Raw genomic sequence first — 24,049 nt, 5'->3', positions numbered from 1 at the left:
AAGATTTCAAATCTTGCATTTACTCAACCAACGTCAAACTGCTCAAATGCCGTTTAATGAATAACAAATCCCGCGGATTTACACAAACTGCTTACGATATGCATTGCAAAAGGTGGAGATTAACTCCCGTAAAAGCAGCACAACAGGCGCGTAGGCTTACTATTCATGACAACTCTCATGGCTCAGCATGCAAATTGTGTACCGAACGAAATACAAAAAGAAAAACATCTTAACGCCGAAGATTCGGCCTTTAAAGGGGTTATATGCGAATGCGAAAAAAAATGAGGGAAACAATTTATATCCTATCACCATCATCTTCTTGTCGAGGGCTATGATGACTTTTGGTTTCAAAGAATGTAGAAATAATATGATTCGTTTTGATCTTTTTGGGTGCTCTTGATCTTCTGTCTTTTTCTCTTGGAATTGGTGATTGTCCAATGCCAATACGTGGATCAACGTTTTGAACCGTTTGACAAACTTTGCTATTGCAAGTGAGACTATAATCTTCATCTTGAGATGAACGAAGGATACCGTGACTATTGTGTGAAGTTGTGATTGCAGTGAACACCGGTTCATATGTTCTTTGTAAAAGTGCAAAAGATGCTCCACAGCCAAAGACAATAATTGCATAAACCACACAAAGCAAAGCAACCGGACCAAAATATTCAAATCGATTTCCAAGCCCATCACTTGAAGGTTTTTCAAAAGAAGAATTAATGGTAAGTGCCATAAAAAGTGCAATACTTGCAAACGTTGCACAACCCGGACTGACAACCAAAAATTGAACAAAAATTTGTAAAAATGCTTTACGCATTTCTTTTTTTTGTTGTTTTCTGGATTCTTGTGTAAAATTTGTCGTCAATCTTGAAGAACTTTCTTCATCATCTTCTAAAATTAAATTTGGCAAGAAAGATTTCAAAAATTTTGCAGAAAGTTTGGTTTTGATTTGAGGTTGATCGATTGCTTCTTTTGATCTTTGCTGGCTTTGATTCATCTCGGCTCTGTTCAAGGTTGGCGATGGTAGTCCGTTGAATCTGTTCAAGGTTGGCGATGATAGTCCGTTGAATCTGTTCACAATTGGCGATGGCGGCGGCAATTCGTTGGCTCTGTTCAGAATGGGTGAGGGCGTCTCGCTGGCTCTGTTCAGAATTGGTGATGGCGGTTCTCTGGCTCTGTTCAGAATGGGTGAGGGCGGCTCGCTGGTTCTGTGCAGAATTGGTGATGGTGGTTCTCTGGTTCTGTTCAGAATTGGCGAAGGTGGTTCTGCTTCATCAATATGAGTAAGCGACAAAGAAGAATGAGCCACTATTGGAGAAGCAAAGATTGGCAAGGATCTAAGTTTTTGCTTCAAGGAAAGATCACCTTTGCTTCCATTGTAAGATAAACGGGGAGGTTCTTCAAACGTGATTCTCCTACAAAGCTGTGTCTCCGATTGTCCCTGTGACATGATTCCTTTCATTTTGGGCGAGTATTGATGTGCTGTGGTAACGATGAACGTCATAACGTCATCTGCCGGTCTGTTCAATTCTGAACGAATGGTCATGATCAATCGAAACGTGATAGACGTATATAATAGCCAACAAACGACTGCCCACACGAACCAAAGGTAAAATACAACGCTTGCTGTTCTTGTACCTTGAAGTACCTTGTACCATATCAATTGTGCCTCAGTGACCATTTCTTGTGTAAAGACTGTTTGATTTGCATACATTCCTTGCCAATCCTCCTCCATCTTTTGCGCTTTATTATAATGCGCATTTGCCATGAAACTTGGAATTGCAACTGATGTGCATAAAATGGCAGGTAGGCCAGCAGCGATAAAGTTCACCATGAAAGCATTTTGGAATAATCTTTCTACCCAATTCAATCGATCATTGTAAAGACCCCCGATTGGTTTGACCCGAGTTGGTGTTGCGTAATGCGAACCCAACATTGCCCAATAAACCCCAAGGATTGCCGTGCACCAAGGCAAAGTGATCCATAAAATAAAGTTTGCTGGCTTTACTTTGTAGTATTCGTAATATTGACAAAATTGAAAAAGTAGAGCGACCAAAACCGTGATGAAGATGCTTTCTACCATGGCGAATGATAAGATTGCATTTGGCTAAAAGATGGTGCGAAGGAGAGAGAAGAGAAGTTAGTACACTTTCAAACATGCACAGTCAGGAGATACTTACCACAATGATAGTCCCGGAAGGACGTTTGACAAGACGAGCGACCCAAAATGATTTATCATACATTCTACGAATGATGATCAATAGCCCATTAAAAAGAATGACGACGAATAGTGAAGCGCCAAATTTGACCTGAAGAAAGATATGTGGAATTTGAAGATGAAACAAGAATAACCTCGAAACGAATTCTTTCATTTCTCCTACATTTTGAAAATCCGGTAATTGTGGACGTACTCCTCCGTATCCGTTTGGCGAAGCCATGAAATTGAATGAATGTGAGTATAACGACATTGTGTAATGTGTTGTGTGTGTAAGATGGAATGAAGGTGGCAAAGAAACAAAGATTAGATCTTGACATCCCGAATATGTGGGTCAATACTCTTTGCACAAGTTTACGTACGTAATACGTCTTATCATCCGGAAATGATGATATGAACCGATGGGCACAGATCGCTTTTCGGGATCTTCTATTATGCAGGGCATACATATTTTTTCCGGCTATTTTAATACTTTATCCCATAAATGAAGCGATCCGTTCCTCAAGATTGACACCATTCAAGCTCGGGCCGCTTTGGCAGTATGTGACCATATGGCTTGAACACCATCACGATGACAGTCGAAATGCTTTAATGTGAATGAAATTGAAAACAAAAGGTATCTGTAAGTAGCGTTAGACCATAAGGGTCTGTGTGAATTTTGAACGGAGGGAAAAAAGTAAGATTTTCGTAGCAAGGCTAGAAAGGTCTTAATTTTGACGAGGGGTAAAATGAACAAAGTATGGCGTGCATGGAAGTGTAAGACTGTCACCGTAAGTGGGAGGACTGTTACGCATTTGATCATTGTCAAAGTGTACGTCATACCTTCCCAGGATAGCAGCAGTGACTGCCATACCTTCATAAACAGCAAGTGTTTTACCTAAACACATTCTTGGACCGGCATTAAAGCTGTGAAATTTGAATTGACTGTATTCTTTGCAACGTAAACGACCACTTTCATCTTTTTCCAAAAATCTTTCTGGCTTGAATTCTAAACAATCTTCACCCCAAACTTCAGGCATACGACTCATTGTGAAATCACTCCAAATGACCGATTCGCCCGCACGAACGTCAACGTCGGGTAAACCTTCAATTGTTGCCTCACCACCCGTTGGACGAATGATATCATCTTGCATAACACGTTTCACATTCTTTGGTACGGCTGGCCATAAACGAACGGCTTCATAGAAACAAGCTTGTAAGAAAGGTAATTCTTTCATATCATCATATTGCATCGGACTTTGCGATTCAGGTGTTCCAACGACTGGTGCGATTGATTCTCTGATCAGGTCGATGTACTTGGGTGACTTCCAAAGTTCAAAGAAGAGCCATGCCAAACTTTGTGCAGTAGTATCACGACCAGCGATCAAAAAGTTCAGAATGACGGGCAACAACTCCTCTCTTGTCAAGCCGCGATCCATGAATAATTCCAAGAGATCTTTGCCTGTCTTGTCCGTTGATGTGTTGGTTCCTTCTTTTTCTCTTCTGGCTAAACGGGAATCAATGATCTGGTAACAGTATGAGTCCAATTGACGAAGTGCCTTGCGCATCTTATAGCCTTCTTTCGTGAAGTACTCTGACCATTTTGGCAGAAGGGCGAAGATACGATGATCCATGACTTCTTGAGCAAAATCAAAATTGGTAGCGAACTGATTCGGAATTTGCAGGCCTTCAACTTTTGTCGGTAAGCATTTGATATCAGCATCAAATGCCATCAATGAGAATGAACTCAAAGTGAACCTGAACATGGTATCGGGAAAGTTAACTTTTGTGTTTTGTTGACAAGCATTTTGTAAGAGGGTGTCTAATGTTTGAATTTCGCGAACGACTGTGTTCTGGACATGTGTACGGAAATTGTTGAATGAAAAGATGTTGGAAGCCAACTTTCTTTGTTTAAGCCAGATATCACCATCTGAAGCAAAGATTCCATGAACGCCCAAAACATCTTTCATGATTCTTTGTTGATCTGGACCTTTTGGATAATTATCAAAATTTGTCTTTTGAACGTGTTGAATGTATGCTGGATTATTGATCACAGTTACACGACCACCCAAAGCTGGGAACGTCATTGTGAATGGCATTCCACCTTTTGCTTGAGTGGTTTGCAAACGATAGATTTCATCTAGCAATCGAGTACGTTGAGCCAGGATATCCAAGATCCATGTCAAATTACCTATGAGAGGATACGCTGGTTGAGCGACAACAATGTTCTTGCGGCGTTTTGTACCGACCAGGCTGTTTGGATAAGCGATGGCCAGTAAAGCTGTAGAGATGACGAATGTGATGAGTAAAGTCTTTGCGTCGATTGACCCGAACAAACGGGATAACGAAGAAGATTGAACGTCGATCATTTTGACTGATTGTACGATGGTGGATAGAAAGGAAGATGAATGCGTCCAAGTCTACTTTTATTTATAAATCGTTTTGACAAGTGGAGAGCCGCTCCGGTCGAGATATCCCTTTCCTCGGTCAGACAATCAAAAGCCCGAGGGTAAGATCGACTGAGGTATTAGAGTATTGATGCAGCATTTATCCTTCTTTTTTTTCCCACCCTTTCGCACGATCCTCTTCTTCTTTTGTGGCAATGAGAAAGGGAGCAAGTCAAGTGTGTTTTTATTTTTAGCGTACTATTTTTGATCATACCTTTTCTATTTTTGTGGGGTAATGCAGTTAAGCTATTCATCATGCATTGACAATCACAATTTCATTTTCCTCAACCCGGAAAAAGGTCTGCCTCGGTGATGGATTGGGTCATGAGAAACAAAAGTGTGTCCCTCGGTGTAGCATAGGAATTCTTGCCCGAACCTTTGTGATGACTGGAATGAATCAATGTTTGGGTAAATTAAAGTGATACGTTCGAAGTTAAGATTAATGTTGCTTCGTCATACCATCAATCTAGGCCAACAATCTCTCTAAGTGATCTGTAAAGGTAGAATGGAGGAGAAGACATAGCAATTCATAGCAAAGTGTCTTTACGGACTATTGCTTGAATCAACATTCATTTGCTTTCATTCCTATTTAGGGGCAGAAATCAGTGCTTCTGCTGTCAAGAGACTTCTGCTCTATCCTGTTCACAACGCCTCGCAATACTGCTCAACTTCAGAACTATTATTATCCTCATATTCTCTTTATGATGACGAACAAACCCTGTTCTGGAAGTGAACATGAAGAACCTAACCATCTTTTTATTTCGGATTTAGTGTTGCGGTTGTTTGCTTAAACGCCGGTGCTGTGCCTATTTGAGGAATACACGGGCGCAATACCGGCATTCCATAATTTATGCATAAGCATGGCTCGATCGCCCGATTGTTTCCTGCGCAGCGCGTCGCACGGGTGCATTTCAGCGCGTGTGCCTCTTCTCTATTGAATTTGGACCTGATTTTTGACAGGACAAATTCTATACTTAGTAATCTTCATTACCATCATCAATCCCATGAGGAAAACATCATGATACGCTTTAATGTAGTCTTGTGCTTGGTGATTGCTTGCTCATGGCTTACAATTACGCAAGCTGTGCCATGCCATAGAGCTAAATCGCCAACTCTCCAAAAAGAGTGGAGGGATGTACCATCAAATGACAGACATTTCTATCAACCATACACAATTCAAGATCATCAAGTCATTCATGCAACAGACTTAGATGACGGAGATGGAAGAGGAGCGCCACATATGCCAGCCTGGAAAGATCCACGTAAAAAGGGTGGAAGTATGTTAGATTTGGTCGGAAACGGTTTACGTGAACCGATCAATGCAATCATTTCAGGTCATTCGGATCCGTACGTGTTGAGCGATGCAGGTTTACGTGATTATGTTCGTACGATTGGTTTTTCGTTCGAATGTTTGGATTTGCATTTAGGTGGCCTTCAACGTGCAAATTTGGGTGACGGACAAGGATGGATGACGGAAATGTTTGAATTTCGTCAAACGGAATCTTGGGGTGCGCCAGGTAGATGGATTGGTGCTTGTTGGGAAACGTTCAGGGGTGGAAACCATTTCAGAGTTTGGAAACAAAATGGTACAAACGCTGATACTGGCGCTTGGTTCTTGGCTGTCTCGTTGGAAAAAGATTTACGTCATCATCATACAATCGATGATGATGGATATAATCGTGGACGTGATTTATTGGTAGAAGCGGCACAATTAGGCGGAAGATGGAAGATTTGGAAGTGGAAAGCAAAAGTGCAATATGAAGATGATCTCTTGGCTGCTGGAAGACGTGGAATCAATCATGATATCGATCAAGATGGAAGAGTGGCAATTTTGACCGTTCATCGTGTGATCGAGATTGGAACGCTCAGCATCCCTTACAATCCTTCTTTGCTTCACATGCCCGGTCAATTGTGTACCCAGTTCACAAGCTTTTTGACCCCTATCTTCCATCTCATGCGATGGATTGCAACAGTCAACATAGGCTGGTGATCACGATTTCTGTAAATATAATACTCTGCTTTTTCTGTACTATGTCACGCTTCTTCTTTTGAATATATGCGCCAGCCAATGATGTTGATCAGAGGATACCCACGATGATTGCCATTTAGAAGCAGTAAATCCTTGGCATCGTCAGAACAGCACAATCGATGATAGTGGAATTGCAGAAATTGCTCAAAGTGTACCGTCAAAGACGATGAATGGGAGCACACCAGCAAAGCATAGCTCGCATTTCAAAAGAGTAAGATCTGCCAACTCACCGGAAACAGACTCGCAATATATCTATCCCGCTTTGCCAAGAGAGCACAGAAAGTGCAAAAATAGCATTTTCACAAACCTGGTCTATTTCAGATTTCGCCGCAAAAGATTCATGTTTTCGCCATGCGTCTTTCGCCACCTCCTACACGCTGTCGTCGATTACAGCCGCTTGTGTGAGAGAGGTCTGATTTATCATTCTCTCTTGTTGGTTTTAAATGTGCGACTCGAGCTGGTCCTTCGTGGAGATCGTTCCCGTTTCGCTTAAGCGAAATACAAAAGTGATTGTTGTATCTGACATGAATGAGGAAGTGGAATGCAAGGCAAAGTAGACAGGCTTGATGGGAAGAGATTGACCGCTACTTTGCTATTGTCTACTTTGCCTTGCATTCCACTTCCTTGTTCATTGATACCACCCTGTTCAGTCCTTTCATCCTCTGTGTGGCCCGGTTGTGAGCTCCTTTGCCTTGCATTCCACTTCCTTGTTCATTGATACCACCCTGTTCAGTCCTTTCATCCTCTGTGTGGCCCGGTTGTGAGCTCTTTCGATGTATGTCACTCGTCATGTCAAATGTTATGTATCCGAGGACCTTATATCCTGTGCTGCCGCCTTTGCCCGTTGTAATTCGTGTACTTTATGTTTGCTTTTACGATATAATGAGAATAACTCACTGCAAAAAGAATAAAAAGGTTCACATGGGCGCTGCTACTGAACGATTGGAAGAATGCTCGACACTGGCAAATAATGTGTATCACTCTCATCTTTTTGCGTATTGCAAATTGCCATTGGCTTGAAAAAAAAAGGATTATCTGTACAAAATGCTAATTACCAAGTCGTTGACCTGAGCCCCAACTGTGTTCTACGTCATCATCGTCTTGCTCTCTTTGATTATCGTTTCCAGAAGGCGCTCTACGAATTTCAGCAACCCTTCCGCCACTTCCACTAGCCGTTTCTTGATCTTCATCTGTTGTCTTCTTATTGCCTTCTCCGAAAGAAATTGATCGACTAGCACCACCTACAGCTGAACCTCCTGCTGCCGCACGTCGAACGGCTTCTGTACCAGTCTGCGATCTGGCTGTTGTCCTAGCTGCTTGTGATCCCGATAACGTGCTACCTGCTGATGCTGACGGAGCCTGATTTTGAGAAGCAGAAGAAGCTCTGGCTCTTGCTTCTGAGCTATTCGCTGCTTGTGAAGCAGCCGCACTGGCAGCTTGATTACGACCAGCAATGCTACTATCACGTAGTGAGCGTAATCTTGCTTCTGCAGCCGCAAGCATTGCCTCTCGATCAGGTCTTGATTGACCAGTCAAGCCTGTCCGTCCAGAATTGGTAGCGTTTCCACCTGCATTTCCTCCTCCTCCGCCGCCGCCGCCGCCAAACGGAAGCCATGATCGAAGTCCTCCGCCGCTGGTACTGCCCAATCGTTGTCCTCCGGTAGAAGGTGCTGCTGCATTTGCTCCACCACCAAAAGACCTTCCTGCGGGCGCATATGCCGTTCCTCCCCAAGCAGTACTACGTACGCTTCCTCCTTGTTGTGCTTCTTGTCCTTGCACTCTTGGATCAGGACTGTCACGTAAGAGATTTTGCAAGAAGGCAGGAGTTCTAGGCAGATAATTAGGACCTCTTCCGCCATTGGTTGCCGGCAAGACCTCGTTCAAGAAATAATAGATATGCGCTGATAACAATCCGGTTGCACTTTGAATCGCATATGGTGTCCCTCCACGCAAAAGGTCGAAGAGCAAATATGCATAAGGCAGATACTTTGCTGGACAATTGATTAATCCAAACAAGCTCACGTTTGAGTGTGGATTTGCTCGGGACCACAAATACACAATCGCCATCAAGAGAGGATTGAATAAGACCGGTGATTTGAGAGGATAATTCGTTGCGATGATCATCGAGCCAACGATCATGAGTGCCCAAGCATAATCAGCAGTTTTGCGATAAAATTTATTCGTTTCCAGATCTGTTGAATTTCTTAAAAGTAGAAAAATATCAAATAGCAATTGTATTCCTGATCCACCATAGAAGAATGAAGTGAATAAACGCCAAATTTGAAACTTTCCAGTGATTGCTGGCCACCACAAAAAGAAGATGTACGGACTTATGATCTGTAACATTCCGGGTAGCGTCACTCCCAAAGTGGCAAAGATCATCGTCCTTGTTACAGGCGGGATCTTATTGATCTCGTCCATGGCTGCGAAGTGCTTGTCTGAGGAACGAGGGCGTAGATGATGGTAGTTGTGATGCAAAGACTAAGTCTTACGCGACCGCCAAAGACCGAACGTCAGTCAAGTGCTTTTCAAGGCAAAAGGTTGAACGAGATCAAGGGCGTCTCTCTGGCGACAGTTGAGATTGATTCGGAAAGCAAATTGAACAAGGGATGATAGACAAGGATTAGGAGAAAGGCTGAATAGTATTTTGTCATTCTTCAATATTCTACATACGTGGAAGGTGGAATCAGGACCGTGCGCGGCTAGGCGTAGACCCAACAGCACTGCCCGCACAGTCTAACGTACACTGGTACGAGAATGTCTTCTTTATTCCTAATGACCATCAATGACATCAATGGATTACTAATTATGATAGCAACAAGCCATACCTCCTTCTTCCCACAGCGGGGAATTGGTGTTCCTAATTAAGAGTATGAATAAATGCTAAAATAAGGTTATAAGCTTCGCCCATCGTGCTCGCTCGGCCGGGTGAATAAGTGATTGTTCCTCGGCTTTATTTTCCCCATGGGACACTTTTTTTTTCATTGCGCACGCAATCCAGTGCTAAGGTGCACAAAGACCCTGCTGCGCGCTTATCGTGGTTTGTACTTAGACAGGCAAAGTGCATTTCCTGTTGATCTAAAAGATAAGAAGAAACATAAATGAATAAATAGATGAATAAATGCATGCATATACTCACTCATTCATTCAGCTTACTTTCTTTTGACTTGGCTGCTTTATCTTTTTCAGATTCGGGAAAATAAAGCCGTACTCTCTTCTACCACCACTATCTCCATCATTCATCATCATGGCTGCTAATCGTTTTTCACGGCTTCCTCTCAGTATCGCCTTGCGTCCATCCAGATCAATCGCTGGACCAAGTACGGAAAGGATCGCTTATCATTCACGACAATTCCAAACTTCTTCCCCTTCCAAAGGCGCATGGGACGGTCCACTTTCACAAGCAAAGCTAAACAGATACTTAGTCGTTGCAGAAGACTTTCCAAATCCAGGTGCATTGGCACGTAGACTGGAAGTTCGTGATGCACATATGGCTGACGTACGTAAAGGAGCAGAAGTTGGAAGAGTGGAATTGGGAGGCGGTCTGTTAAGCAAAGATTTCAGAGATGTTTCCGAATCCGATTCTCCCGTTTATTCTTTGTGCGGTAGCGCTTTCGTCGTTCAAGCTGAAAGTTTGGATGAAGTTCGACAAAGAGTTTTACAAGACGAATACGTTCTTGCACGCGCTTGGGATCCATCTTCACTTAAAATTTATCCTTTCTTACCTGCTTTCTTTCAACCGCAAGCCGAACAATCAAGCGTGAAAGAACAAATGGATGTCATTGATAGACGCACACCTCGCGGAATTTCACAAAGTAGGGCAAAATTGATCAGAAGAAATGAAGTTTTCATCAAAGATCCACGTACTTCAGGAGCAGCTCTAAACAAAGCTGATCGAGCAACAATTCAAGGATCTTTGAGCGAATTAAGAAGGGTTGGAGGCGAAAGAGCAGGACCAAGAAAGGCAACTTTGGATAATTTACGCAAATATTCAGTGCCTCCGATGTACAGTGAAAGTGCTTGAACTAGGATCTTGTACGACAAAAGAAAAAATCAAAAATGTAACGTGATACTTTTAATTGATAGCGTTCGATATTTAATCTTTGTAGCATTTTGAGAGTCTTTGCCGCATCAATGAAAAGTTGTTCGTCTACTTTTCGCTCCAGATTTGATGTCGTGATCCGGAGAATGATCAATTTCCATAGCGCTTTTCCCGTGCGGTCGAGTTGAAGGAGATGCTAAATGAGAATGACGGCCTGCAACACCTGATGTCGATCTCAAAAGACTATATTCGTCTTCATGTCCACGTCTGGGAGTATAAGGTAAACTTCGACCAGAAGAATAGCCGGATGATGATCTCAACAAGCGTGCTTGTTCTCCATTTGCCACGTCCTTTTTCAGAACACCTTCACCACGACCTTGACCATAAATTATATTTTCGTGAATAGAATTGAGTCGATCACGAGCTTGAGCGTTGGACTTCTTAATCTTTCGCCCTTTATTGCTTTTATCGTACGTCTTTTCGAATTTACGGTTTGCCTTCTGAAAGTCCGGACTGAGCGTTACTTTAGCCTCAGGATATTTGTCTAATCTTTCATGATAGCCAGGAATCGAAGAGAAACGAGGAGTTTGCTCTGGTGTTGCTTTTTTCATTATTTTTTGTCTTAATGTTAGCTTTTTATCCCTCCATTTCGAATTCAAGCTTTTATACGTTTTCTTGAACTTTGCATTTGCATCTTTTAGTTCTTGTGAAAGTACCATTGTCTTATGCTCTGGCTTCAAATAAATCACTCCAGGCTTACGACCTCCTTCAGCATGACTTTCTCCGTTAGGAGCCGAAGGTGTATGAGCTGAAGGTGCTTCTGTAATTTCAGGACTTTTGCGCTTTGATGGCGAATGAACGATTTGCTTTCCGTCCAGTGATGGTGAGCGTGAGAGTCTTTTCTGACCGGATCTGGGCTCCGGATCCGTCCACTGAGTAGGATCTATTCGGTATTTCGTTTTACTGTCTTCTCCATGCACAGGTTTTCGCGGTACATCTTGAACGGGATCCTTGGACCCTCCAGCTGCTGAATACGTCGTTGAAGAGTCTAAACCGTGCCATTGATCTTCATTCATCATTCTCTTTTGGAGATTGGGCTCGGCAACTTCATCCCAAGCGTAGACGGAAACAAGATGTGTAAACACTCCAACGAAAATCAAGGAGAAGAGACAAGAAGACCAAATAGTCTTCGTCACGGTATACATCTTGCTTCGCTGTCTTTGATGCTTGAATAAGAGGAGGGCTTTTGCGGGAGTAGAATCTTCCTCTTTTATATCTTCCTATCTCGTTCATGTCTCCACAGCTCTAAGCCCGTTTGGCAGCCATTTGCGTTCGGCGAACGGTAAAATCTTTTTTCGGGGCAAAAGAAGTTTTCGTTAGCTTCAACAAATTTTTGACTACACAGCGATAATCTTGGCTGATACTATCAGATCAATGTACAAGAAATCAGATTAAAAACAAAAGTACTCACTCTGGCAATCACCCGCCCACGAATCATCCCAAGGGGAACGGGTCCATAATCCCTGCTGTCGGTGCTATTTGCCATATTGTCACCGGTTAGCCAAATGTGACCTGGAGGTACAACGATGTATCTTGGTTCATTTTCGCTTGAGTCACTTTTCGCGGCATTCTTATTCGTTCTCCACTGCAAATGATGATCCTCCTTGACTTCCGATCTAGGATCGATCAAAATTGTATCGCCTGCCAGGCCAATGACCCGTTTACACACATCATATGAGGCGTCACGCATTGAACAAATGGCCACCAAATCCCCCACAGCGATTCCTGTGCCCATGGCTGGGTCTGCTTTATTTCGAGGACCACCAACATTTTTTGTTTGTGGTGAATTGTTTACTCTTTCGTCATTTTGATGGAATGCCGGGGCTATATCGCGAGGTAGGTAGGGAGCCAACAATCGAAAGGATGGCAGTGGCATATAAATCAGATAATCACCTCTTGTGTTCAATGTTGGCAGCATTGAAGGACCAATTGTTTCTGAAACAGTGATGAAACTATCTGCAATCAAATGAAACGCAAATACTGCCTTTGCGCTATATACGGTCGTCGTTGCAGCGAAATTGACAGCTGTGTTAAGCCATGGCGGTAGTCTTCGATATGCAAATGATATCATTTTGTTATACCATAATGTTGATGAGAATTGTTATGAAGGTTGTTTAGAAGGATGATTCAAGCAAGCCTGCCTAGAATGCAATTCACGCTAAAAGCACAAGAAGAAAGAAGAAGGACTTGCCCAGCTTAAGCGGGTTATCCAGACTAAACGCGTACGTACGCCCAACATAAGAAATGCCCGCTTTCTGTGTAGCCAGGGTGCATCTTCTCACCGCTTAAAGGCTGATCTGTTCGCCGGACGACGAGGGGAAGGCCACACAACGAATTCATTCACGCTGCTTGTGTGCCGGTGTTTCCCCGACGCTATAGTACATTAGTAGGATTAATTCATTTATCGCCATCTGCTTTAATCACACTAAGCTCTCATATCTGATACCATCATCATCACCGTTACCACCAATATACTCGATGAAGTAAAGGAACGAGAAGCACTCATTTTTATCGACAAAAAAGGGAACAATCTCGAAATACTCTCTTCTATTTGCATCATTCATCCCTTGCGCCCAAAGGTGATCGCTCGTTCATCAGAAGATTCATACACCGCCTTCGACCGATTCTACCCGTCATCCCCACATTCTTTTTTATCCGGACTGCAATCTCTCATGCTGGCGTTATTGAAGTTTGTATACAGGGGATCGTATTAGTGTACTGTAATCTGTTGCAAGTTGAAAATAGAGGGTAAAATAGGCTTTGGCCCTTCAAGTTTTGATCAGCGGCGAGGGTAGCATTCATCAGCAAAGTATTTCACACAAAGCCACATCATCATCATTATGCTACACGCAAGTGCTGTGGCGGGAGCTTGCGCTGGATTGGTTTCATCCATCGTTACATGCCCATTAGACGTTGTCAAAACAAAATTACAAGCACAAAGCGGACCATCAAGACCTTTACGATCAGGATGGAGCGGACCAGCAGGACATCCCAATGGCGGAATAGGAGGCGGAGCGGCAAGAGAAGCATGGGAAAAGAAGCTACTCGATCAAGCACGTATAAAAGGCGTTTCGGTAGCAGAGATCAGTAGTCAATACGAAGGTTTATCGGGAACAATGCGAAAGATTTGGACAGAGAATGGAGTGAAAGGATTTTACAGAGGTCTAGGGCCAACGATATTCGGGTATTTGCCAACATGGGCAATATACTTTACAGTATATGACCAATGCAAAACATTTCTTGCTACAAACTTCAATCCAACCGGAGAGGAAGACTTTATCAATCATATCTTTAGCGCAATGACTGCTGGACTGGTGAGCACGACTTGCACAAGTCCATTGTGGGTTGTCAAGACGAGATTCATGCTACAGTCTGTCAAAGACCCATCGACCCGGCCTTACAGGCATACTGGAGATGCATTTGTTCAAATATACCGCACAGAAGGATTACGAGGATTTTATCGAGGACTATTGCCTAGCTTGTTTGGTGTAAGCCATGTAGCTGTACAATTTCCACTGTACGAGAAATTCAAGGAATGGGCACGAGAACAGAATGATACCGACGAACTCACGCCAAGTTCAATCTTGCTTTGCAGTAGCGGAGCAAAGATGATTGCTTCAATGTTGACCTATCCACACGAAGTGTTGAGGACGAGACTACAGATGCAACCGAGAATCGTTGGCTCAGTGGCTTCGACGCCATCTGCAGCACCGGCGAACGGAGGGCTTGAAGGGAAGGTATCGCACGAGAGTGGAAAGAGAAGTATGCATACTCTGACGGGAAGAGGGATAGGACAAAATCTACGGAATCTTAAAGCGAGGCGGACAGGATATTTGCCACACGTGCGCAATAGACAGATATCTGGAATGGGAAACGTTTCTTCTGGAGGAGGACAAAGTGGAAATCGATATACCGGAGTTTTGCAAGCATGTGCAACAATTGCCCGAGAAGAAGGTTTGAGAGGATTTTATAAAGGAATGGGAGTAAATCTTATTCGGACCGTTCCAAGTTCAGCTTTAACGATTTTAACGTATGAAGTTATGATGCAACATCTTACAAATACTGATCATGAACCTGAAGAATTAAACGATCACAAAGATGAACGGTAAAGCACAGCATTGCGGCGTCGGCTTTCCTTTGTTTCATCTTGTCTTTTTTTCTCATTTCATTCACTTGTGTACCGCATTTACTGGATATCACATTGTAGCAATTCAGCATTTATTTATTTCGAGAGGAGAATGACTGTCAGAACCGGTATGCCAGATGATGTTCATTTTTCGCGGCCCGTGAATGAGAGGGATGAGGTAACGGATGGTTACAAGCCGAGTGCGGATTATAGCATCATTCCGCGTATTTCCGTTTTGGGAATGGTGTACCTTTGTTGAGGTGCCTGGCTTGACTCCTGAATGATGACAATTTGTTCCTGAAATGAATTGCGGATGCCAAGTTTGGTAAACGTCATCCAAATAAAACGATCGAGAGCGCCGAAACACCGCAGGAATATTCTACAGGAAATCCAGCAAAGCATATATGTGATTTTTTAGCGAAATTACACGGAACATACAAATATTTTTAGCAAAACGGTAAACCGAACGGTCGACAATATGATGCAGCGTATGGCATCAATGGTTGGATATAAAACAGGCCACTTCTGTTCTTCTTTTCGACGTTCTTCACCCATCTCTTTCCCATCATTCCAACTACTCAATCCCATCAGTCAAAATGAAGTTCTTCCCATTTGCCTCTCTCATCTGCCTAGTGATGGTGACTTTGTTCACTGTCAGCAACGCATCACCTGCTAACGCTGTGGTCAAGCGAACAGGACAATATCAATCCATTGTTGAAACATTTGCAAAGATTGCTGCAACGATTAAAGGATTGGATCAATCTCAAACAGCTGCCGGTCAAACTGGTACGCCAGATTTCAGTCTTGCAGCAAAAGGTCTTGCAGAATTAGCAATGGAAGCTGAATCAGCAGAAATGCAATTACGTGCAATCGGTACGGCCAAATTGGACGCTTCAAGTGCAGCAAGTATTGGTGGCTCGGTTACAGCATCTTCTCAATATGTCAAAGGAATCACAATGATGGTTCAAGCAGGTAAACAATGGTTTGAGAAAAACCATGTTACACAAACTGTGGTTACAATTTTGAAAACAAACATTGCTCAATTCAGAAGTTTGTTCCACGAATTGAATCGTCATGTTGATTATGCAACATTGCAATCTTACGCTCCTGCCGAAATCACTTTCATTTGCAGTATGGTTAATGCAGTTGTTGACCTCGATCCTAGTGCAATCTCCTCAGGTGCAAAGGCATTCTGCGCAAGTCAAAAGACAGGCTACTTTGATCCCAACGTTTTCGGTGGTTGCACAAACGCACCCAAAGGATATGGAAGTTGCGGTAACAGTCCAACAACATTCTTCCAACAAGCTTACACTTCTGGTACAATGGGATCTTCTTCAACTTCTTGCACTTCAGGTACCCAACCACCAAAGAGTTTCAGCATTCCCTCCAACTGCTTGAAAACCAGTCATTAATTTGTTGGGCTAAGCGGTCACTTTTTGTCGGTTTTGCTTTCCTCCTCCTTATTTCGCTTTTTCATAAATCATTCACTCTGAAATTTAATTTTATTCTCTTCATCATGCTTCATTTGCCAAGAATAAGGTATGACGATACTTCATTTTAATTGACCACGTTTGATGACGATGCAGCATGACGTTATGTTTCGCATTCCGTTGAATGAAATTTGAAAACCATAAAAGCGGACCGCACTTTATTTCGTCAATAGGGCGCACCCCTGATTCATTTCAAGCCACAGCTGGAATGAATCCATCCGTAAAAGGTGTTACGACGCCTTTCATGTTTCCCAAAATAATAACACATCTGATCGCTTTCAACATTTGTTAGAAATGAAAGTTTTCTAGCAGTAATTGCTGACGTACCTGGTCATCAGACGTGGGCGCGATCGATCAGGTACGTATTCCGGAACGTTGAGAGTGTAGCTGGGTTTCAAATTGCTGCCCTTTCTGCAGCTTTCGTGGGTTATAAAAGAAGGCACGTCCACAACTTTGTTTTTTCTCCTCTCTACCCAAACAAATTTTCTCTCATTCACATCATAAGCACCATGAAGCTTCTCAACTTCTTTACCCTTTTCACCGCTGTGATTATGGTCATGGCTATCTCCACAATGGCAATGCCACACACCTTGGACAAGCGTAATGGTGCCTCAATTGCGGGATCATTTGTCACAATCAGTCAATTGATTGCTCAATTAGATCAAGCTCAACAAGCTGCCGGTCAAACAGGTACCCCGGATTTCAGTAAAGCCTCTGGTTTCCTCGTTCAATTGGCTCAAACAGCCGAAGCTGCTGATGCAGGTCTTAACGGTTTAGGAAACAATAAATTGGATGATGGTTCTGCACATAGCATTAAATCTTCACTTCAATCTTCTGCTTCAAGCGTTCGTTCAATCACTGCTTTAATTCAAAAAGGTAAGGAATGGTTTGCTAAGAACAATGCAACGCAAAAGGTGATTCAAATTTTACAAGCAAACATTGCTCAATTCCATCAATTGTTTGCCAATTTGAACGCACATGTGACCTCAAACTATGTTCAAGCTTATGCCCATTCTGAAAAGAGATTTATCTGTGCAATGGTTGATGCGGTTGCCGCTTTGGATAAGAATGCGGTCTCTGGAGGTGCAGTCAGTTTCTGCAACAATGGCGGTGATGGTGGTGAGCCTGATGACGCAAGTAGTCTTGATGCATTCAACAATGGCATCACACCCTCAGGATTTGAAACATGCAACAACAGTCCAACCATGTTCTTCCAAGAGGCCTACAATAGTAAGACTCTCGGTAAAACCACTCAATGCACTTCAGGTCAAAATGTTGTTCCGAATTCATTCGGAGTTCCGATTAACCCTTTGTTGCTTTGAGTATATCAATTAACTACTTTGGATAATGGTATCACTGATGATGATATTCCGATGTTCATTCAGTAGATGTATATAAACAATCTTCATTTAATCAGACAAAGATTTGACATGTGTTCAACGAATAGTCTTCCTCTTCTTTCATTACGCCATATGCTAAACACTAAGTTTGGTATAATCTTCGACTTGATGATGCAAGTTCTTGAAGTACTGCGCACGTTGGGCTTTGCAAAACGGTGGCCGCTCAAGTGAGGGGGACACACACCTAATTTTCTGTGAATGTGTTCTTCTGACCACATTGGCAAGTAGATGACTTGCAAAATGGTCATCTCAATCAGCTTCATCACCCCTGCCATCAATTATATAGCAACCCAACCCCCTTTTTAGCCGATGACAACATTGATATCATCATTTCATCGACCCCCACTTTGCGTTTGTCACTGATCTGCATAACAATTGCAACTCCTAACAGGACATTTAAGAATAGGGATCTTATCTAGAACCGGATTTAAAGAGGCCTCACGAGGGCTCACAGAATTCAACTTTAGTGGAAGTGATCAAGCACTGGAATGCTGTCTCTAAGCACACGATCACAACTCTTAACAACCACTAACAACCCGGCATAAGACTTATGAAGCCGACTTCGACTCTTAAAGAGCACTGACTATCCGGCGTACAACTTATCAAGCCGATCCCATCAACATCATTCACCGGCCAAGGCATTGATAGCATTGAAGAGAGCTCAAATGTGCCTGCAAGCAAGCCATCATCAGTGGAGCGTATGTCCAAATAGGGGAGAATAATAAAAATCCGCCTATTCTCATTCCTAAGAATGGGTGCCTTGATTAGGGTGCCTGGGTTGACTCCTGAATGATGAAGTTTGGCATACACGTAAGAGCGATGTTGGCATAGGACCGCCGCAGGAATGTTATCTGATAGATCGGAAAAGGTATCCCTGTGAAGTGAGAGTCAAATTGCTCGGAACATACAAATGAACGTGCAACAATACTTCCCAGCATCTGGGATCAATCGAAGGGTATAAATATGAGACAATTCAGCTTTTTTATTCGATTGTCAACACCCACCTATATCCCATCCTTCGAGATACGCAACCCGAGTACCAGTCAAGATGAAGTTCTTTCCACTTGCTACTCTTTTCTGCCTCATGATGGTGACTTTGGTCACTGTGAGCTATGCTTCACCAGCTGCTGTTTTGAGTAAACGATCAGGAAAATACCAATCAATCGTAGACGATTTTGCAAAGATTGATCAAACAATCAAAGAATTGGACGAGGCTCAATCAAGCTCTCCTCAAACAGGCAAGCCCGATTTCAGTAAATCAGCAAAAGGTCTTGCACAATTATCAATGGAAGCTGAATCAGCAGAATTCAAATTGCGTGCACTCGGAACTGACAAATTGGACGCTTCGAGTGCAGCAAGTATTGGTGGTTCACTCACATCATCTTCTCAACATGTCAAGGGAATCACAGATATGGTCAAAGCAGGTAAACAATGGTTTGAACAATACCATGCCACCTCAACTGTGGTCACAATTTTGAAAACGAATATCGCTCAATTCAAAGACTTGTTCTCCGAATTGAACCGCCATGTTGACTATGCAACTGTAAAATCTTACGCTGCTCCCGAAGTCATTTTCATCTGCAGCATGGTGGATGCAGTCGCTTATCTCGACCCAAACGCAGTTTCAGCCTCGGCAAAGGCATTCTGCGCAAGTCACAAGACTGACACCTTTGATCCAAACGTTTTTGCCGGTGACGCAAATTCACCTTCAGGCTTCGGAAGTTGCCATAACAGTCCAACAACGTTCTATCAGCAAGCTTACACTTCTGGTACAATGGGAACTGGGTCCACTTCTTGCACTTCAGGCACACAAACGCCAAACAGCTTCAGCATCCCGAACAACGTCTTGATGCTCAGCCAATGATTGGTTGGGGAATTTGTCGATAAAGTTGACTGTACCTGTCCCAATTCTCCCCTTTTCTAATGTGACTCCCATGATATCGAAATTCAAATTTCATCCCTTATTTTGTCATGCCGCGCTTGCCTTGCACAGTTTGTCTAAGATGATGAGTAATGATGCAGAAGCATTCAGGTATGGCGTAAAGTTCTGCAGTCACTCAGGCGGAGTATGAACTATAGGAAGCGGACCGCAGTCACATTGATGAACAGGACACACCCCTCACTCATTCCAACCGCCGCTGGAATGATTCAAACCGACAAAGGTGATACGACGCCGAAATCTTATTATTTTCAATGTGACTTTTGAGTAACAGCCGTCTTCTCGCCGGATTGGCCGATATCCTTGGCCATCACATGTGGGCGTTATCGGAAAGCTAAAAAGGACGCAACCCTTACAGCATCTCTGAGCTTCAGATTGTGGCCCTTTGTACAACCGTTGTGGGTTATAAAAGGACAGCAAATTCACGATTGAATTTCCCCCTTCCCAAGACAAGCAAGTCTCTCCCATTATCCAATCGTCATCATGAAGCTCGTCAACTTTCTCACCCTTTTCACAACCATGATTGTGGCAATGACCATCTCCACGATGGCAATGCCATTCTCCTTGGACAAACGTGATGCAGCATCAATTACTGGCTCGTTTGCTACGATCAGCAAGCTGATTTCTCAATTAGACCAAGCTCAAAAAGCTGCAGGTCAATCGGGCACACCTGATTTCAGTAAAGCTTCCGGCTTGTTGGCTCAATTGTCGCAAACTGCCGAATCTGCTGATTCAGCATTGGTCGCTTTGGGAAGCAGTAAATTGGATGCAGGTTCTGCAAGTAGCATTAAATCTTCACTTGAATCTGCTGCTTCAAGCGTTCGTTCGATCACTACTTTGATTCAAAAAGGCAAAGAATGGTTCGCAAAGAATAATGCAACGCAAAAAGTCATTCAAATTATACAAGCAAACATTGACCAATTCCATCAACTGTTTATCGATTTGAATTCTCACGTTACCGATACTTACCATCAAGCTTACAAAGCCCCTGAAACGAGAATCATTTGCGCAATGGTTGATGCAATTGCCACTTTGGATAAAAGTCAAGTTTCCGAATCAGCAGTCGATTATTGCAACGGTGGCGGTGATGGTGGTCAACCTGATGATGCAAGCGGTCTTGATGCATTCAACGATGGTGTCACCCCTTCAGGTTATTCTTCATGCGGCAACAGTCCAACGATGTTCTTCCAACAAGCTTACACCAGTAAGACTTTGGGTACTTCAGGCACTCAATGCACTGCAGGCGAAACAGTGACTCCGAATTCTTTTGAAATTCCTCAGAACGCTCTGATGCTCTGAGTTTATTTGATCGAATGTTTTGGTCATAGACCTCATCAAGGATGGTATTCCGACGACCGCTCCGTATATATGAATGATTCGAATTTATAAGCTTCACCCATCGAGATTTTCTCTCTATTGCGCCCTCTGCTGAGTTTGTTGTGTGCCTGAAAGTCTAAGGTTAAGCTAATGAGATTGAATGCGAAGCCGCTTGTGACGCTCAATCAAACGGTGGCCGCTCAAATGAGAGGATACAAATATAATTCAGCTTTTTCTAAGACCACGTTGGTAAACAGATACCCTATAAAACGACGTTCAGGACGATATACGTCTAAGAAGCTTACACGGATAAGACTTCAGGTATTGAGAACACTTGTTATCCCTTAGGTAAAACCATGACTTAAACGCTTTTCAAAGTTCCTAGTGTTCCTCTATCGCTCTGAGTTCATTTGATTGATGATTCCTTCACAGACGAAATTAAAGATGGTATCCCGGCGACCGGTCCATGGAAATGAATAAATCAAGTTTTCATACAATTCTCAATGAGAAGTTATGATATTACGCCCTACTGAGTTTGTTGTGTGCCTGAAGGTGAGACTGATCAACTTGACATTAATTCGCATTTGGCGCTCTGCGAAACGGTTGCCGCTCTCAAATGAGAGGATACGCATCTAATTTCGCATGCTTTAGACCGTATTGAAAGACAGATACCCTATAAAACATCGTTCTTTTTTTGTGTTCATCACCTTCTAAACCCACCAATAAACCCTCTTTCTATTGCGATCACTTTCTTAGCAACTCTCATAATGAAGATCACTCCATCGTTCCTTATCATCGCTTTCATCAGCTCGGCACTGGTTGGTGTGACAGTAGCAGCGCCGCATGATCCTGTCGTAAAGAGAGCAGCTACACCAGTCTATGTCGAATTTGAAGAGATGGCAGCAACGTTTACGGAATTCTCCAGCGAAGAAAGCGATGCAGCACCACCATACAATCATTTGGCGTACGATCTTAACGTATTATCAACTACTGCTGATTCAGCAACTCAATTGTTAAAGCAACTTGGTGGAACGCCATTGCAACCTGAGGATGCTAGTCTCATTAGAGAAAGTGTGGCTACAATCGCACGTAAATCCGCTTCGGTTCAAGAAATGGCGATAAAAGGAAATGATTTCTATCATGCGAACGAAGCTGTTGGTAAGATTTGTCAAATCCTTCAATTGGACGCATTCCAGTTCTATACTCTCTTCAACGAGTTAAAGGCGTATGTCACAAGTGATGTCTTTTCTTTATACGGTAAAGATATGAGCAAAACCTTATGCTCTTTTGTCGATGCCATTCACACCATCGAGCCCAACACGTTTGCCAATAACAAGTCTGCTTATACGTATTGCGTCAATTATGAAGCAGGTTTACGTGGTAACCTCGATACGGATGGCTTTGACATCAATTCAGTTGCACCTCCTGGAATCGATTCGTGTGGAAACAGTGCTTCTCGATTCTTGGATGCCGCATATTCCGAACATACACTCGGTTCGATTGTGACAAAATGTACCGCAAAGAACGTCGGCCTCTTTGGTCCATCCTTGCCAGAGAATGCTCTCGATTTGCAACCGTAGGTACAGATTTATTCTCCTTTACGTCATAGCTTGTGCCCCTTTCATTAGTGCTTACCAGGCACGAGCGCACACAGCATGTCGTAATTAATCGTCTTCAATTTATTCATTTACCCCTTTTCATAATTGTGCGAGCTGTCAAGTGACTTGAAATCGTCCGATTGCACCACTGTAGACTTTGACTTGTCTTCCATCGCTGACAAATTGTTCGGAGCCGGTATGTTGATGACTTTTAGGGGGCCGTGACTGAGTGTGAGTATGGTCATTAATCATTTATCGGCGGAATTAATATTGCCTTTGACTTCATTTCATTATTTCATGGAGTTCCGAGGCTTTTTTCAATTGGAGCCGTAATGCGAACGTTCATTACCATTTCAGCACGTAAGAACGGTTTGTTTAAGCCTTTTTGATGTGTGTGTTTCTTTCGCACGCTTCATATTGTAACGGAACACTTGGCACCTCGACTCTTTCATTTCCGGGTGAAGGCATATAAATTTACGCCTACTCATCTTTCTCTCCTCGGCTCATCCCCTCACATCTTCTCCAAACAATCTTCTTCTTCAAGCAGACTTCTTCTCAAGATTGCAACATGAAGCTTCCAACCATTTTCACTGTAACGACTATTTTGGCAGCATGTTTCGCTACTTTGGCTGTAGCTGTGCCTTTCGAAGCAGTCGCTGTGCCGTTTGAAGAAAGAGCAATGACAACAAACAAGCCAGTCTATGTTACGTTCAAAGAGATTGCGCATATCATCATTCAATTAGACGGTGCGCAAAACAATCCTGTTCCACCTGGACCTCCTGATTTCAATGCGAGTGCAAATTTACTCAATCAATTATCCCTGAAAGCGGAAGAAGCAACAAGTCTGCTTCAAGAAATGGGAACGGATCAATTGGATGACGATAGCGTAGCGCATATCGGTAAAAGTTTACGTATTATGGCTAAACATGTTGTCTCGATCACAAACATGGTTGAAGAGGGCAAAGCCTGGTTTGCGCAATACAATGCAACCTCAATTGTTGTTCAAATTTTGCAATTGAATGCATTCCAGTTTGCTGCTTTGTTCAAAGAATTAGAGCAACATGTTCCTCCGACGGTGTATGGAGACTACGGCAGAAGCATTACTGCATTCTTGTGCTCGATCATCAATGCTATCGAATATCTTGATCCGACAGCATGCGCACCTGAAGGTAAACGATTCTGCAAGAAATGTCAACATGATGAATCACAATACTATCAAGGTGGTTCATTCGATCATAGCCAATTGGCCCCGCCAGGAATGGAAACATGCGGAAACAGTTCAGCTAATTATATGCAATGTGCGTATGGACAACAAACGATGGGCACGGAAAGTACTACATGCCCTTCTCCAACTCCTGCGGTTTCGTGCTCTTCTTATAGTCCACCACAAAATGCCTTACTCTTGTAAGA

The 24,049-nt window shown here is 43.0% G+C and overlaps 14 protein-coding genes across 14 annotated transcripts; 9 read left to right on the top strand and 5 right to left on the bottom strand.

The window, feature by feature from the left end:
• Positions 1 to 31: 31 nt before the first annotated feature.
• FA14DRAFT_93027 (uncharacterized protein) lies at positions 32 to 2,659 on the bottom strand. Its single transcript, XM_025503086.1, has 2 exons — positions 2,178 to 2,659; positions 32 to 2,104 (listed from the first exon to the last, which is right to left on the bottom strand). Exons 1-2 carry the CDS (start codon positions 2,463 to 2,465, stop codon positions 296 to 298), a joined length of 2,097 nt encoding a protein of 698 aa, XP_025352092.1. The 5' UTR covers positions 2,466 to 2,659; the 3' UTR covers positions 32 to 295.
• A 138-nt stretch (positions 2,660 to 2,797) lies between these two features.
• FA14DRAFT_162668 (cytochrome P450) lies at positions 2,798 to 4,796 on the bottom strand. The gene has a single exon (XM_025499716.1). The coding sequence runs from the start codon at positions 4,558 to 4,560 to the stop codon at positions 2,920 to 2,922; it is 1,641 nt and encodes a 546-aa protein (XP_025352091.1). The 5' UTR covers positions 4,561 to 4,796; the 3' UTR covers positions 2,798 to 2,919.
• Positions 4,797 to 5,809: 1,013 nt separating this feature from the next.
• FA14DRAFT_108956 (uncharacterized protein) lies at positions 5,810 to 6,487 on the top strand (the record flags this gene model as incomplete). The annotated part of the gene is made up of 1 exon (XM_025495859.1): positions 5,810 to 6,487. A coding segment is annotated over one exon (678 nt), but the record flags the coding sequence as incomplete, so codon positions are not given.
• A 1,227-nt stretch (positions 6,488 to 7,714) lies between these two features.
• On the bottom strand, positions 7,715 to 9,088 carry FA14DRAFT_127647 (DER1-domain-containing protein; the record flags this gene model as incomplete). Its single annotated transcript, XM_025496812.1, has 2 exons — positions 7,715 to 7,773; positions 8,359 to 9,088. 2 exons carry the CDS (start codon positions 9,086 to 9,088, stop codon positions 7,715 to 7,717), a joined length of 789 nt encoding a protein of 262 aa, XP_025352089.1.
• A 713-nt stretch (positions 9,089 to 9,801) lies between these two features.
• On the top strand, positions 9,802 to 11,081 carry FA14DRAFT_162667 (uncharacterized protein). Its single transcript, XM_025499715.1, has one exon. The coding sequence runs from the start codon at positions 9,915 to 9,917 to the stop codon at positions 10,689 to 10,691; it is 777 nt and encodes a 258-aa protein (XP_025352088.1). The 5' UTR covers positions 9,802 to 9,914; the 3' UTR covers positions 10,692 to 11,081.
• On the bottom strand, positions 10,745 to 12,239 carry FA14DRAFT_92993 (uncharacterized protein). The gene is made up of 2 exons (XM_025503085.1): positions 12,181 to 12,239; positions 10,745 to 12,058 (listed from the first exon to the last, which is right to left on the bottom strand). The coding sequence occupies exon 2, from the start codon at positions 11,912 to 11,914 to the stop codon at positions 10,799 to 10,801; it is 1,116 nt and encodes a 371-aa protein (XP_025352087.1). The 5' UTR covers positions 11,915 to 12,058; positions 12,181 to 12,239; the 3' UTR covers positions 10,745 to 10,798.
• Positions 12,178 to 12,492, bottom strand: FA14DRAFT_108200 (LexA/Signal peptidase; the record flags this gene model as incomplete). Its single annotated transcript, XM_025495832.1, has 2 exons — positions 12,178 to 12,339; positions 12,379 to 12,492. Coding segments are annotated over 2 exons (276 nt in total), but the record flags the coding sequence as incomplete, so codon positions are not given.
• A 1,117-nt stretch (positions 12,493 to 13,609) lies between these two features.
• Positions 13,610 to 14,878, top strand: FA14DRAFT_166046 (mitochondrial carrier; the record flags this gene model as incomplete). The annotated part of the gene is made up of 2 exons (XM_025499992.1): positions 13,610 to 14,519; positions 14,658 to 14,878. 2 exons carry the CDS (start codon positions 13,610 to 13,612, stop codon positions 14,876 to 14,878), a joined length of 1,131 nt encoding a protein of 376 aa, XP_025352085.1.
• A 613-nt stretch (positions 14,879 to 15,491) lies between these two features.
• FA14DRAFT_158596 (uncharacterized protein) lies at positions 15,492 to 16,307 on the top strand (the record flags this gene model as incomplete). The annotated part of the gene is made up of 1 exon (XM_025497979.1): positions 15,492 to 16,307. The coding sequence occupies one exon, from the start codon at positions 15,492 to 15,494 to the stop codon at positions 16,305 to 16,307; it is 816 nt and encodes a 271-aa protein (XP_025352084.1).
• Positions 16,308 to 16,882: 575 nt separating this feature from the next.
• Positions 16,883 to 17,815, top strand: FA14DRAFT_186266 (uncharacterized protein). The gene has a single exon (XM_025501512.1). The coding sequence runs from the start codon at positions 16,895 to 16,897 to the stop codon at positions 17,705 to 17,707; it is 813 nt and encodes a 270-aa protein (XP_025352083.1). The 5' UTR covers positions 16,883 to 16,894; the 3' UTR covers positions 17,708 to 17,815.
• A 1,057-nt stretch (positions 17,816 to 18,872) lies between these two features.
• FA14DRAFT_182572 (uncharacterized protein) lies at positions 18,873 to 19,649 on the top strand (the record flags this gene model as incomplete). Its single annotated transcript, XM_025501222.1, has 1 exon — positions 18,873 to 19,649. The coding sequence occupies one exon, from the start codon at positions 18,873 to 18,875 to the stop codon at positions 19,647 to 19,649; it is 777 nt and encodes a 258-aa protein (XP_025352082.1).
• A 558-nt stretch (positions 19,650 to 20,207) lies between these two features.
• FA14DRAFT_182571 (uncharacterized protein) lies at positions 20,208 to 21,023 on the top strand (the record flags this gene model as incomplete). Its single annotated transcript, XM_025501221.1, has 1 exon — positions 20,208 to 21,023. One exon carries the CDS (start codon positions 20,208 to 20,210, stop codon positions 21,021 to 21,023), a length of 816 nt encoding a protein of 271 aa, XP_025352081.1.
• Positions 21,024 to 21,564: 541 nt separating this feature from the next.
• Positions 21,565 to 22,621, top strand: FA14DRAFT_186260 (uncharacterized protein; the record flags this gene model as incomplete). Its single annotated transcript, XM_025501511.1, has 1 exon — positions 21,565 to 22,621. Exon 1 carries the CDS (start codon positions 21,809 to 21,811, stop codon positions 22,619 to 22,621), a length of 813 nt encoding a protein of 270 aa, XP_025352080.1. The 5' UTR covers positions 21,565 to 21,808.
• A 586-nt stretch (positions 22,622 to 23,207) lies between these two features.
• On the top strand, positions 23,208 to 24,047 carry FA14DRAFT_158591 (uncharacterized protein; the record flags this gene model as incomplete). Its single annotated transcript, XM_025497978.1, has 1 exon — positions 23,208 to 24,047. The coding sequence occupies one exon, from the start codon at positions 23,208 to 23,210 to the stop codon at positions 24,045 to 24,047; it is 840 nt and encodes a 279-aa protein (XP_025352079.1).
• Between the last annotated feature and the right edge of the window lie 2 nt (positions 24,048 to 24,049).

Source organism: Meira miltonrushii (assembly GCF_003144205.1).
Source record: "Meira miltonrushii strain MCA 3882 unplaced genomic scaffold FA14scaffold_6, whole genome shotgun sequence".
Taxonomy (NCBI): Eukaryota; Fungi; Basidiomycota; class Exobasidiomycetes; order Exobasidiales; family Brachybasidiaceae; genus Meira; species Meira miltonrushii.
This window is presented reverse-complemented; position numbering and strand designations above follow the sequence as displayed.